This window comes from Hylaeus anthracinus, unplaced genomic scaffold (genome assembly GCF_026225885.1).
Source record: "Hylaeus anthracinus isolate JK02 unplaced genomic scaffold, UHH_iyHylAnth1.0_haploid 0, whole genome shotgun sequence".
NCBI lineage: Eukaryota > Metazoa > Arthropoda > Insecta > Hymenoptera > Colletidae > Hylaeus > Hylaeus anthracinus.
In genome coordinates, this window is record NW_026533254.1 from 15,276,559 (window position 1) to 15,290,315 (window position 13,757).

The 13,757-nt window shown below is 43.1% G+C and overlaps 1 protein-coding gene across 1 annotated transcript in view; it reads right to left on the minus strand.

The window, feature by feature from the left end:
* Positions 1 to 10,129: 10,129 nt before the first annotated feature.
* The window catches only part of LOC128885588 (malate dehydrogenase, mitochondrial-like), a 5,798-nt gene continuing 2,170 nt past the window's right edge, over positions 10,130 to 13,757 (minus strand). Inside the window, exons 3-6 of the mRNA XM_054139688.1 lie at positions 12,185 to 12,442; positions 11,980 to 12,112; positions 11,264 to 11,466; positions 10,130 to 11,033 (exon numbers count right to left, since the gene is read on the minus strand). Coding sequence (XP_053995663.1) covers positions 10,953 to 11,033; positions 11,264 to 11,466; positions 11,980 to 12,112; positions 12,185 to 12,442 — 675 coding nt within the window. The 3' untranslated portion in view covers positions 10,130 to 10,952. The remainder of the gene's footprint in view (positions 11,034 to 11,263; positions 11,467 to 11,979; positions 12,113 to 12,184; positions 12,443 to 13,757) is intronic.

The window sequence follows — 13,757 nt, forward strand, 5'->3', positions numbered from 1 at the left end:
AAGAGTTCGTTGCACCTACGCGAAGAATGTCGCACCTGACAACGCGAAACCGTTGATAGACGAATGATTACCTTTCCGCGGGTACGAGCCTCGAATCCGCAACGTACACCCGACAGGAATGACGAAACCGCACGCGGTCACCGCCACGCGACACCAGAATTTTTATCGGGACAATGACTATTTATTCGCGCGACTTGCCTTCGTACGGTTAGGCGAACGAGCCGCGGAGCACAACGTACGGGCAAGTTTTAAATTGCATCGTATTATACAATTCCGAAGTGGTCTCGACAACGGCTACCGCATACAAATTTCAGAAATATCGCATTCGACCTTGGAAAAAATTATAAACACCCCCGAAGACGGTACTATTTTCCCCTGACATGTTTTTTTTTAGTAAGAGTATCAATAGAGGGAGATATTCAAGGTGGAACAAGTTTCTACCCTTTCGACCAGGCTGTTTTAAATCGACTTCGAAAAGGAGAAAGTTACTCGATTCGACATGTATGTTTTTTTTTTATTTTTTAACGTATATTACTCGATTACGCCGAGAGGGCTTCACCATTCTGGATGAAACCTGTTGCATCTTGTACAGTATGTCTTCGGGGTGGTCCCATTATCAAGATTTGGATTATTTTGAGATTTCTCATTTTTTACCCGTTTCTTTCTTCTATTTGAATTCTACTCGTTTCTCTTTTCAAAATTAATACACCGTAATGCAACCATATTTTGGCTTGCTTTTTTCGCCCTGGGATAAATTTCTTCTACAAAATCGCTAACGAAGTTTGATAGACTCACGATGTCTCCTCGTTGGAGTCGTTCGAGTCCAAAGGGGATATACTTCACATTGGTTCGCGATGTTTTCGTATCGTTCACGTAATATCGGTACGCGTTGATTCGTACGAACCAGAAGGACATCGGGGCACGATCGGAGCGGACCGGCGCGTTCCTGTAAAGCTGGATTTCCACGACAATGGAAGCATCGAAGCCCGCGGATATTAATCTCGCCGGAAAGATATCTCGTTACCGCGATGCCATAAACAAGTCGACCTCGTTGGCGATTCAAACGCATGAACTACGCCTTTGCCCTTAAGGGCTCCCGCCAACAATGGTTTCGCCTTGGCCCGAACAAACAGGATCTCCGCTGTAGGATCGCACAGGCGCCAATGGCGATGATGTAGGTGGATCTGAATGCGCCATAGGAAGAGGGAGGTAAAATAGCGAAAGGGGGGAAAAGAGAGGGGAACCAGCGGACGATCCGCGAGCTTAGGCGCAGCCGCGGCGCAAAGTCACTGCACTCCTGTGCCCCGTTGCGCACCGCTGCGAGAGGGACACCGCGCCGGCCGTATTCCCGCGCGCAGCCGGTTTGCTGGCTCGAAGGTATTTTTCATTGACAATGAGAGAAAATAGGATACGTACCCCGTCCGCTAATACACGCCGAGGGTAAAAAGTGCGCTACGTCTATTATTAGAACCGTACTTAAATAAGATTATGTGGATTGTAGGGACAGGTATGCGCGCTGACGGGGCACTATCTTCCGCCGCTCTATGGCGAACCGAGCCGCAGATAACTCTGCGAGCTAACGCCGTAACGAATCGACTTAATATCGCCGCGAAACACACAAATAACCGGACCCGCGATCTATCGATTTCTCGGCGATGCGGAGTTCGGCTTCGATTTCCCTTTAACCGGGGGAGATACGGAGAATAAAACCGAGACCCCGCTTAACCCGAGAACGCCACGCTTGGATCCAGGGAATCCCAGACTATCTTCTATTAATGTTACGAACTCGACTCGTACTCTAGCATTTAGCTTGATAATGACGCAGATTTGAAACTATTGCCAATATTGGCTGTATATCAAAGGCTGTAGCCAAATAAGTAGAAACAAAAGTGGTGTTGAGTGGTGGTTAAGTGGTGTCTTTTAATAGCAGTACTTTTTAATAACAGTACTTCTTAACTCTCCATGCGCATCATTTCCATCTCCATTATCGACATGGAAGAGATCAATTTGCAAAAATCGCCTCGAAAACGACCGTCTAACGTAGGATACCCCCCCCGGGTCTATGTCTATGTCTTACCGTAGAGGATCGTGTTCTACGAACCGAAGCATCTTCCGCGCGGTACCTCCGAGGAGCAAAGTATCATGACGTCGAAACGGCGAAAGTACGTTACCCTATCCTTGTGCATCGAAACACCGTAAGCCCCCCGCGATATTCCTGTGCATCTAGCCTCGAGTGCTCCTCCGAACGCGGAAGCTTGTTGCGGGGGAGTGTGCATGCAGGATCGCCGTCTTACGGCTGGTCGACCGGCCTCCACGGAAGGTCGTGCCATTCAGCGGCCGTTCACCCGTCATCCCTTTCTTTTTTCTGCTCTTCCCTTTATTTCTTTTTCTTGCCTATCTCGAGTACAGGCAATACTCGCCATTGTTACCGCGTATACGTAATGCTCGCCGTACGCATAATCCGTCCGCTGGAAAGACGACATTGTCCGTCCTACGAGCTGCGTTCAAACCGTCACGACACCTCTCGCACAGAGGGCTAGATTGCTAGAGGACAACGACCGATATCGTTCTCGCAAGCACTCGATCAGCCTCGGATTTGAATGTTCTTGAAGAAGGAGTTTGGTTCAGAACGCTGAAAATTAGCCATTTCTTGACGAATTTTTTAAAAATCTGTATCAAATTACGCAGGGAAATTTTCAGGATCTTTTATCGAGTATTTGGTGATAAGAAGGAGCTTGGTTTAGAACGCTGAAAATTAGGCATTTCTTGACAAATTTTTTAAAAATTATGCATTAAATAAATCATTTTCTGTCGATACAAAGTGTGCAAATGTGCGAGGATTGTAGAGCTTTCTATTTTTGCCTTAAACAAAAAGACTGAAGACTTTCTTGTTTTTTTTTTTTATATTTATTTATTATCACCCAAACATAGAATACAAAATTCTGCAAGTTTCATAAAGCTGCCTGATATCAACCCTCCTTCGTGACTTTTTTATACCGAACGAAATTTACTTAATTTCTTTTTAACTTCGAGAATATTTTATGTACGTTTCATAGAACATTTGGCGATACTTTTAAATCGTTTCATAAATGAATAGCAACGCAGAGACGAATGGCGATGCGGAACTGCTCCGTAGGGATGACTCGGAACGCAACAGATACGCGGTGGCAAAATAGGTACATTTACAATAGCTGTCACTCGATACGATTAGCGTCTTAACGCTTTCGTACTCGGCATATCAGGAAATGGACCCGGTACGGACGTTCACCTCCCGTCCATTTGTTCTCCAGGATCCTCTTATCGTCCTAACGCATCCTTGTAACCGGTCCTTGGAACGCGCTGATCGTCCAAGTGAGAACGCCTAGGGTGACGAATTCACGGAGACGAAAAATAATCGTCGCCTTGATGAATCCCTATCCCCGACGTTCGATCGAAAACACTGCGTCCCCCGTGTTGCCAGCGTGCAACGAGAACACCGAGATTCTTCGCGACGAGAAAAACGACACGGAAATACGGTAAAGCTCCTCTTCCCGTCAATTTTTCAGATCCTATTCCCGTCACAAAGCTATCCCCACCAGTTCCCGGAACTGCTGGCATCAAGCGAGCCCTCGACGTTGTTTCAAAACGGCGTCTCAGGTTCCAAAGGGTTGCCGCCGAGGATGGTCGCGTATAAAGCCCAACGATACACTTGGATCGTGGACCGGAATCGCTTCCATGTTCGAATAAACAGCCGATCGAAGAAAGTTAGTTCTTGAAATCGGGAATTCAGTTCGACTTCGAGTCGAGATAGAAAAATCCCTGAAGTCGGGCTTTCTGTAGTACCTTGTATTACTATTGTTACGCCGGAGGGTGGTGGCACGTCGATGAGTAGATATTTTTAATAATCAACGCGTCTTTTACAAAGGAATAAGAACTCAGAACGTTTATCAACAATAACAAGAACTCAATCAGTAAAACAGACAAAGAACGTCTGTTCGATAACAAGTCTGGCAACGTTCTGTCAATTCAAAAGTTGCCGCGACGATGCAACTTCGCAATATTGCGGCGTATTCATGCCGCCGCAACACTATATTCATTTCTATTATTCCTATATATATTTATTGTTGGGATCCAGGTGAGGAACGCGGAGACCAATGTGCACCGGAATGATTAATTGTACTTGTATCAGGCCCGTGCGTTAGACACCTGGATATTTGGAGCTCGGTCGGAAAGGGCTTATAGAAACTCTGATCAGCGATGGACAAAACCCTAGGTTTCGAATAAATCTGAAGTTTGCCAATATGTTTGTCTCGATTCCTCTTTTGAACATTTTCCAAAGAATGAAACGAGACAAACACATCGGCAAACTTCAAATTTATTCGAAGCCTAGGGTTTTGCTCATCTCTGCCTCTGATGGCGAGGAACAAAGGTACCACCATTACGTTTAAAGCCTAAATTACCACTGAAGAAGTGAAGGGGTTCAAACGAAAGTACTCTATGATAAACTTCCTCTTAGAGGCCTCGTACGTTTCTTATTCTGCATCCCTGTTCCACGTCGCGCAAGGAGCACCTGCGAGTTTCTTTGGGACGAAAAGAACGACATGGAAATGGCAGACTAACGACGAGGAAGGCGCGTGGTCAGACAAGAGCTCAGCCAGAGGGATTCGATTCCGTAGATTTTCTCACGAGCCGCGCGGTACCGAGACGAGTTCTTCCTTGACGTTCTAGTACGCTCGAAGCGATTTCTCTTCTTAATCGCGACGTATGTCCTCCACTCTTCGTCCTTGGGCAGAAGAACGCACGAATAATACTGCGCAATCCTCGATAACCTCTTTGATTAGAAGAATTCAACAAGAAAGAGGGAGCCAGACGGCGCCAGCCGTTGCCAAGAAAAACCGATCGTGTGCGGCGTTCTAATGCTCGAATACCGACGGGCTTATGTATTTCTAGCGTGGCATAACCGTTCGTCGTCCGATCGTTGTTGACAGTTATCCCGGGGCATAAGCGTGCTGGATCGTTGGAGCGATTAAAGGATCCAGCCGCTGGAGGCTGCGTTGTGGAAATAACCGATCACGAATCGACCAAACGCGACGGACGTATTCGTAAAAATTTATTCCGAGCCTTTGCATTCGATCGCTCGTAACCCCTCGTTTCCATAGAAATATTCTAAAAATATTTCTTGTTGCGCCGTGGGGGGTTGAAGCACGAGAATTCATTTGAATTAAATATAAAGTTTATTAACAAAGCATAACTTTTAAACAATATAACGATAATACAACGATAATCTTGGAGACTTGTAACGAAACGTCTTCTCTCTTTGAGTTCTCGGATCGCTCTCTTCTATTTTAAAAGTTTGCCGCCTCCTGGCAACCGGAAGCGCGGGAACTCGTTTCCGCAACTTTAAATCGTCGCAACATCTTCGCACCGTCGCGACAATGTTATTTTCCCACCGCTTTGTTTCGATAAAATGTCAACCTTCCTAGCAATTGCATTTCTGATAATTGCTCGCTGCGATAACTAGCGATCGTGGTAACTGACGATTAATAACTGTATGGTTTCTTGTTTAACGAATGAATGACAGTTTTCTTCGGACAAGGTTACGTACGAATCGAGATGAGAGGAGAATTTCTAAACGAGTCCTCCGTCGGTTCGCGTTAACGAACAACTTGTTTTCGCGTTCGCGTGAAAATAGTTCCTACGAAACCGTTTTGCTCGTTAACCGCGGCGTTTAGCGTCGATTTGCCGTCGTTACGCCGAGACCGATTATATTTTTAACGTTTCATAAGACGTTAACGTCGACGTAATGAGAGCAATTATCGATAGACGCGACGACGTTTCCGATCTTGGACAGGCGAAGACACGCGGACGCTGGAGACGGGCAGGTGGGTATCGCCATTATTATGTCGTGAGAAACTATGCGATTAATTTCCTGCTCCGCGAGTTCCCGGCGCTACCGACTTACAACTTGCAGTGGCAAGAACCACGCAGATACGTCCTGGATATCCACGATGTTCCACCGAGGGACGAACCAAAAGGAGCATCCGGTTCTCGAACTTGCGCCGAAAGCATTCCATAAACTCGAGATTGCTGTTCGGTTGTTTATACTGTGGTAGATCACACTTAATTTTCAGACTGGTCCAGTCCTTCCTCGGTTTATTCAAAATTTTTAACTGGATCTTGTAGAGCTTTATACACATCTTTAGCTAGCTTCATCGCGTTTTGGAGAGTTGAACGGTTGAAATTAAGGAGAACTGATTTTCGAAGCAGTATCGTTTGTAAAGAGTTCTTCAGCAAATGTTTCAAAATTTTGTTTTTTAAGAAAACATTATGAAATGTACCCGATTTATGTAATATATTATATTTAAATTATATTTGTATTATATTGTGTTTATGAATATTTATATAATTACATCCATAAAATAATTTCTGTATAATAACTCCGTATAATTATAAACATAAATATATTAATTCTGTATAATAAATAACATCTATTGCATTACTGTCGATTGTACATACATTTTTTAAGAGGTGTTAATAATTAATCACATTGTCTTCCAATGTTTTTATATCAACGTATCAATGTTGTAAATATGCACAATATAGATTTCCATAATTAGGATTAGAAGCCAGGAATAGAAGTGGCGTGAATTGAATTCAGCCTAAAACAAAACAAGAAGAAAGGAAAGTTCCAGCTAAACCCGTCCGGAGTTACTAATTCGCCCCAACGGAAATGTCATCGAACGATTAGTCCACTAAGAGCGTGTAAAGTCTAAATGGATGCGGGGGTGTACGAAAGGTGAGCGACCCTGGCCTTTACCGATCCGCGAGACCTGTTCGTGCCACGTGTGTATGCGCAACACGAATTCGTTGATTCTGGCAGCCGGTATCGCCACGCGCGACACTTTCTCGATTAGCAAACTCGTTTGGCGAACGCACGCAATCGAACCGTCCCCGTACGTTGCTTTATTTTTCTTTTTTCTTTTTTTTTTTTTTTTATCGCGTCATTTGTTCGTACGATTTCGTCACGTTCGCGCGTGGACGCGAAGCATAACTCGACGCTCTTAATGAGACATCGATCATGACTAATGCGCGTCTTAAATAGTTTCGTGCAACGATCAATCTTTTTGCCGTGAACGCACCGGTCGGCCTTGATAATATAAACGCGAAGGATCGCCTCGACGATGAATTCGAAACACGGTATCCGCGCGCAATAAGTAACAAGCCAACGGACAAAGTGCCGTAGAATCTTTTAATGGTGAAAGACGAACGGTCGCGAAAAATATAGGGGGTGTTCCCCTAGTCCCGGACACTTGACCCCGCGTAACCTCGCGTGACTCCGAAGTCGTGTGCCAGTCGTCTACGTTCTTTTTTAAGTTTAATACGCCGTTTAAGTGTAAAATTAATTTAATTAATTTTAACGTAAAAATGTTCCGTTATTAAATTTTTATTTACGGACGTAACATACAACTAGGCCAGAAGTTTTAGAATTTCAGAAGTTCGCAAAGCATTTATCCGTGTTAACGTAGAATCTAAATTTACGTCTACGCACCACTATCTCCGAAGAGGTTTTGGTTGTTCTATGAATCTATTTAATACAGAATTTTAACTTACTCCGATATAAATTCACCGCCTCGGTTTTATAAAGAAGACGATATCAGAATTGTATAATTTCAACACGGCTCATTTTGAAGCATACAGATTATTATGATCGCGTAACGGTCAGCATTGTTGCCAGAATGATTTCTCGAGTACTACGAACGTGCGCGTAGATATACGTATCGATATGTTATGGACGTGAGCGATCGCAGGGAGGACTGCTTATAGAAAAGTTTCCAATTATACTTTCGAACGTGACTATCTCGAAACGACCAGCATCTTCCCCGTGCAGGTATGGACATCGCGAGGGCCCAGGCGAAATGGGCCAGGTGGGCCAGCCCGCGATAAGGCCCGCGTGGTACGATTCAGCGAACACGGTCCCGAGTTGAGTGAATAACTCATACGACGGGACGGTTACATCAGAGAAACGTGGCGTTTATACAGCTCGTATTATTATACCGGGCCGCTCGTCGTGGCTAAGGTTGAATCGCGTTGGAATGTAGAGAGTTTAAGACACGCTCAGACAGGATTTGCGATAGGCAACACCCGCGCCTTTTCCCTCTTCGCAGCTTCGCAATAATCCCTTCTGCCAAAGAGTTTGCCAGCTGCAGTCGTCCCGTACCTTGTCTGCAGTCGCCGCGCACACTTGGGAACACCACGGCGTGTCGGGAATGCGGAAAGGACGAGTTTCTTCTACTTTTGTTGCACGTATCTACCTGGTAACCCGAGACACGGTGATGCGGTGGCTCTTCGAAAACCGCGTCCGCTTCTAGAATCTTTGAGACCAGATTGTATTTGTTCTTATCAGATCCAAACGCTTCCTTGGTCAGGCGACTCTGGTTATGCTGCTCGACGGCCATACATATAATAAACGAGCCGAGAAACTCGCGCTGCCGCGTCGAAACCGGTGCTGATTTCTTATAATTAGACTACACGCCGTTAGAACTGGCCAAGAATTTCGATATTATGTGACCGAACTTCGAAACTTTCACGGTATCTAATTCGTCGATCGCTGATCGTTTTAGATAGGCTAGATTTGTTCTGAAAATTACCGTGATCGTTGGTTTTATGTATGTATCGTGATCTTCCGTTTTGGGCTTTTTTAAGTATCGACGATTAAGACGCGGAGTATTAATTGGATTGTATTTTTAAGGCGCGTTCGACAAATTTGGAGAAACACTGAGGGAAAGTACGTTAATCTGAACGCAACTGGCAAAACTGGACTACTGTAACAAACTGAAAAAATTGAAGAGGACTGAAGAGAAGTGAAGAAAAGTGAAGGAGACTGAAGAAGACTTAGGAAAATTGAAGAGGACTGAAGAATAGTGAAGAAAATTAAAGAAGACTGAAGAAGACTTAGGAAAATTGAAGAAGACTGAAGAAAAGTGAAGAAAATTGAAGAAGACTGAAGAAGACATAAGAAAATTGAAAAAGACTGAAGAAAAGTGAAGAAAATTGAAGAGAATTGAAGAAAACTGAAGAAAATTGAGCAATGCTCAGCAAAACTGACCTAACCCGAGCATAATCTCATTTGAAAGATTAGTAAACTTTTTGAGACGGTTTAAAATGTTACACAGAAAATAAAAATGCTACAAAAAGCTAAGCAAAAGGCGAGACTGTTTTGAATCTGCCCTACCCCAAAGAGTTAAACGATTCCTCCTTCACGACGGCATCATCGAAAGACGAAACCCATAGGTTTGAGCGTGTTTGGTGCTCGACAGGCGTGGATGAGAAAGGATTTGTAACTATATTTCCGTGCGAGCCACCGCGGGTATCTTTATCGCTTTGTTTTCAAGGCTCGCTCGAAAACCTGGACAACCGTTTACGCCAGGACGTTTGTCGATTTACGCGAAAATAAATGCGTCCAGCTCGCTCGTAAAACAATGGTCTATGGAACGGATCGCTGCCGCCATTACGATCGCCATTAACTATTTTACAGGTTTATCGCGGCTCGATCTCGAGTAACGCGTTTCGCTTCGACACGACGGTTCGCGGTCTCCTGTGCTTTACGAGCCATTGTTTCCATTTTTCTCGGCTCCCGTCGAGTGGCAACTGGGATTTTCGGCGAATCAAGCGATTCGACTAATGGCGTATCTCGAGCAAGGTAAACGCAGGATTGTGGGGGGGCAGGATCGAGGCTGAGAGAGGTGCGAAGTTAGGGGTGCAAAGTTCCTGCTTTCATGATGACACCTATTGCAGGAAATTCGAGTTACACTGTCACTTTAAAAGGGATACTATAGTCTAAAACTTTCAAAAGATCTATTTTCTATATATTTTCTTAAGGCAGAAGCCATTTTAAAAGTCACGGCTATATTCAACAATTTTTTGTTTCTGAAACTATCGACCCAATTCAAGATCTGTTCGCTGGGATTTATTATACACGTATTAAATAATAAGAAAACAATTTTTATTCACTCTAAAAAAAACCGAGTATTTTTATTTTTTACGAGATAGTATACCGTGAAAGTGCATACGGATTTTACAGTATATCAATTTTGACAAAGATGGTGAACATTTCAAATAGTTACTCCAGTAACTTTGGTCGCTTTCCTCTTTTAACGATCCCAACGTAACGGCAATTAGGTCAACGTCCGAATTTATGTTCGTTTACCTTGACTCGTTACCTTTTTTACGAGAGAGCTCGTGTTTCACTCTTTCCATGGGAGCTAAGAGGGTATTTCAGCGGCGCGCGAATGCAGAATCGATAAATAAAGCAGCTGGACGTCAATGGGTTGCTCGTCTTTTGAGAGCCATAATGAAATAAGGTTAATTCTAATGGACGGTACAACTGGATAAGATCGTAAATCACTCGAAGGCTACCTCCCGCGTGTCTTGCGACTCAACTATCGTCAATAACGATCAACGTGAATGAAACGGTACAGACGCGACGGCTGAATACAAAAAAAAAAAAGAAGAAGAGGAATCCGCAGACGGAATTTCAAGATCGACGAACCGTCGTTCAAGATTCTTTGGATCGAATCGTGGCCATTCCGAAGCACCGCGAGACCACGGGCTCGTTGCAATCGTAAACCGTGAAGAAACATAAAATGTTCTCGTTGAAATTGTCATTTGCCACGTCTCCGTTGCGCGCGGGAACAACGAAGGCTGCGGCACGGGGCGCGCAGAAAAACGGTAACATAAATAGCAAAGAACTCAAACAATATACGTTTAAAATGATGGCAACCGATGAAGCGTAATATTTACAGAGTTTTAATGGGTGGAAATGGATGACGGGACTTTTCATTAAGGAACCAAAAAAATTCATTTCGAACGTAAAAATAGGAAAATAAAAATAGGATTTACATTTTAGATAGATATTTTAAAAAGTTTATTTACATAACTATGGCTTTCCTTTGTATATATAATTGATTTCGAAATTAGGGTGGAGACTGCGATACGTAAGATGAATTCGTGCAATTTGCTTCGGACGGAATGTTCTCGTGGCCAAGAGCAAGCGTCTGTGAAACAATAAACAATGTTACCGAACTGTTTTCTCAAATTGTAACAAATCTAATTCAACCGATTCGTTACTAAGTTTATGACCACTTCTTTATGAAAAAATAGAATTTACTGCTCAAGACCTTTGAAATATTTCACCAAAATCATATTGAAAATATTTCAAAATGATGAAAGTCTCGTTAAACTAATCGAACAAGAAACTTTAACAGAAGAAACATAGATTTCGCACCACCCCAAGCGAGATGTCTCTTTTCAGAACAGGTATGGCTGCCGCGAGAAGTTTACACTCGTAATCCTTCAAAGGTGGAATACCCAAATGCCTCTGAATTCCATCCGGTCCTAATTCCAAGGGAGCAGCTAAGTATGTTATCTCCGGTATCACGCAGGATCGAGCATAAGCGCATTCCACGACACCGCGTTGATGTCGCAATGCTAGATGGGACAACGAAGAAATTTAACACGTTGAAAATAGAAATGGAATATTTTAATGAATACATACTCGTCTTCTGAAGAAAAAAAAAAACTGTAAACGTGTTCCTTTAATGGGAACTGTTTCAAAAGTATTGACATCGTCAATTCTTATGATATATATACATTAAAGGAACATTAAAGGAACACGTTTACAGTTTTTTTTTCTTCATATATATTATTTATAATTATATATTTTCAGTCGAGAATTGATCGGATGTGTTCGTTACATTGTTTTGACCCCTTGAAGGAACATGTTTTTAATTTCTTTTTAACCGACTTCGAAAAGGAGGAGTTTACTCGATTCGACATGTATTTTTTTTTTCTGTATAATATACATACATATATATACTTTTATCGAAAATAAAGCGTCATACGAACAAATTTTATTGTACATTTTCGATTCAATTTCGTACGTAGAATACCTCGTATATAATACATAAACGTTAATAAGAAATTTCGTAAAAAATATGTCACCTTTGCAAAGTGACATGCAGAATCTGGCTGCCCCAAAAGCCATAGCGAAAGACGGTGTATCTTTGTCCTTGTTCGCCTTCGCTATCTCTTCGTCGGTCGTCCTCACAGCGTTCGTCAATCGCCTAGCTTCATCCTGATCAACAATTAGACGCATCGTTCGCTTAGAGTGTCAAGAAACATGGCAAGTTAATAAGAGACGATCGACCAGGGATATCTTGTTGCAAGGCTTTGCTTGAGAAAATATCGGTATACACGTCTTCGAGCAACTTCCACCTATCACGGGCACGGTCACGCACTCCGGCTCGATGCCTATGGCTTCCGCGGCAAAAGTGTTCGCTCTCAAGCAGTCCAGGCTAATTACACCGAAAACACGGCTGTACTCGTAAACGCCGGCCGTTTTGTACATTTCCATCGCCAGCGGTATCAAGCTGTTTATCGGATTCATCGCTACAGCGACCAAAGCCTACGTTTGGTAAAAGAAGGAGACTTTTTTAAAAGACAAGGACTCTTTTTGAGAGGAATTTTGATGGAGATCAAGGGAAGCGGTACGAAGAGTTAACCCTTTGCACTCGAGGGTCGACTTGGAGGCGACCTTGAATCTTCGAACTGTTCGAAGCGATGTTGATTCGTAAATAAATTAACAAGCTTACAGTTCGAAGTGTAAGCGTTAGTGGTAAGATATTTCATTTCCTCGGCTCTCCTCCAGTCATAGTAGAAGAAGGTTCGGTCATCTGAATTCTTAGTTCTCTGTAATGAAACTGTCAGTGCAAACAGCGTGTGCAAAGGGTTGAAATATTTGAAATTCTCCAACGATGATATTTGATACAATAGCTACAAATCTGATGCGATACTTTAATTACACATTACATTCAATTATACCTAAATCTTTAATTGTCAATCATTAATTATATTAATCGTATCGTTGTAGCGTATCAAACAAAAGAACATTAAATCATACGTCGATATTCGATGTTCACTAATCAAGTACGTTTAACATTTACTTTAAAAAGAAATCGTTCGAGACGTTAGATGCGCGATTTTATTTTATCGTTAGCAGTTTACATCCTTCTTTCTCGAGGACGATTAATTTAAACGGCGAACGACGATATCGAAAATCGCACGGACTTGGTGGTGTACACAGTCTGCACGGTATCGATATCTCGAAGAATTTACGGGATATAAAACCAGCCGTACGTACCGACCAGACCAAACGAAAACGGAAAGAGAAACAGAAAAAGTAACGCGTCATCGCTATAAAGGAAATGGAAGACGATCAACGACAAACATCCGTGTCCTTGTCGAGATTGTCACGAAGAATGTCGAAAACAGCCAGCTCGTAATTAATGAAGCTGCGAAGGCGTTAAAAGCCGAGGCCAACTGCTACACATACGAAGACTACGGTTGGCCCTGTGCGAAGCACGATCGTTCAGCCGTTTGTTCGGTCCTATAACGCACTCTCGTTGTCGCGAGCGCGCGAACGTTCGTGAACAGGATACGAGCGCAATGTAAATACCAAAGTTTATCGGTCAAACGATCGTTCGTACAAAATATTTGAGGCTTTCACGGGCACGGTACTTCGCGGTTGACGGTGAGCGAAATTGAAAGCCGAATACGAGGCGTACGTTGCCAGAAAATATCAGGGATCTCTAATTTACCACGTTCGAATTATAAGAATTATAAGGATTGCTAGTGACCCGAATATCTTGTTTTTCCAGGCACAGAAAAAGAATCGAACCTTAACCCTTTGCACTCGAGACCTTTTTTTCTGGTATCTACCA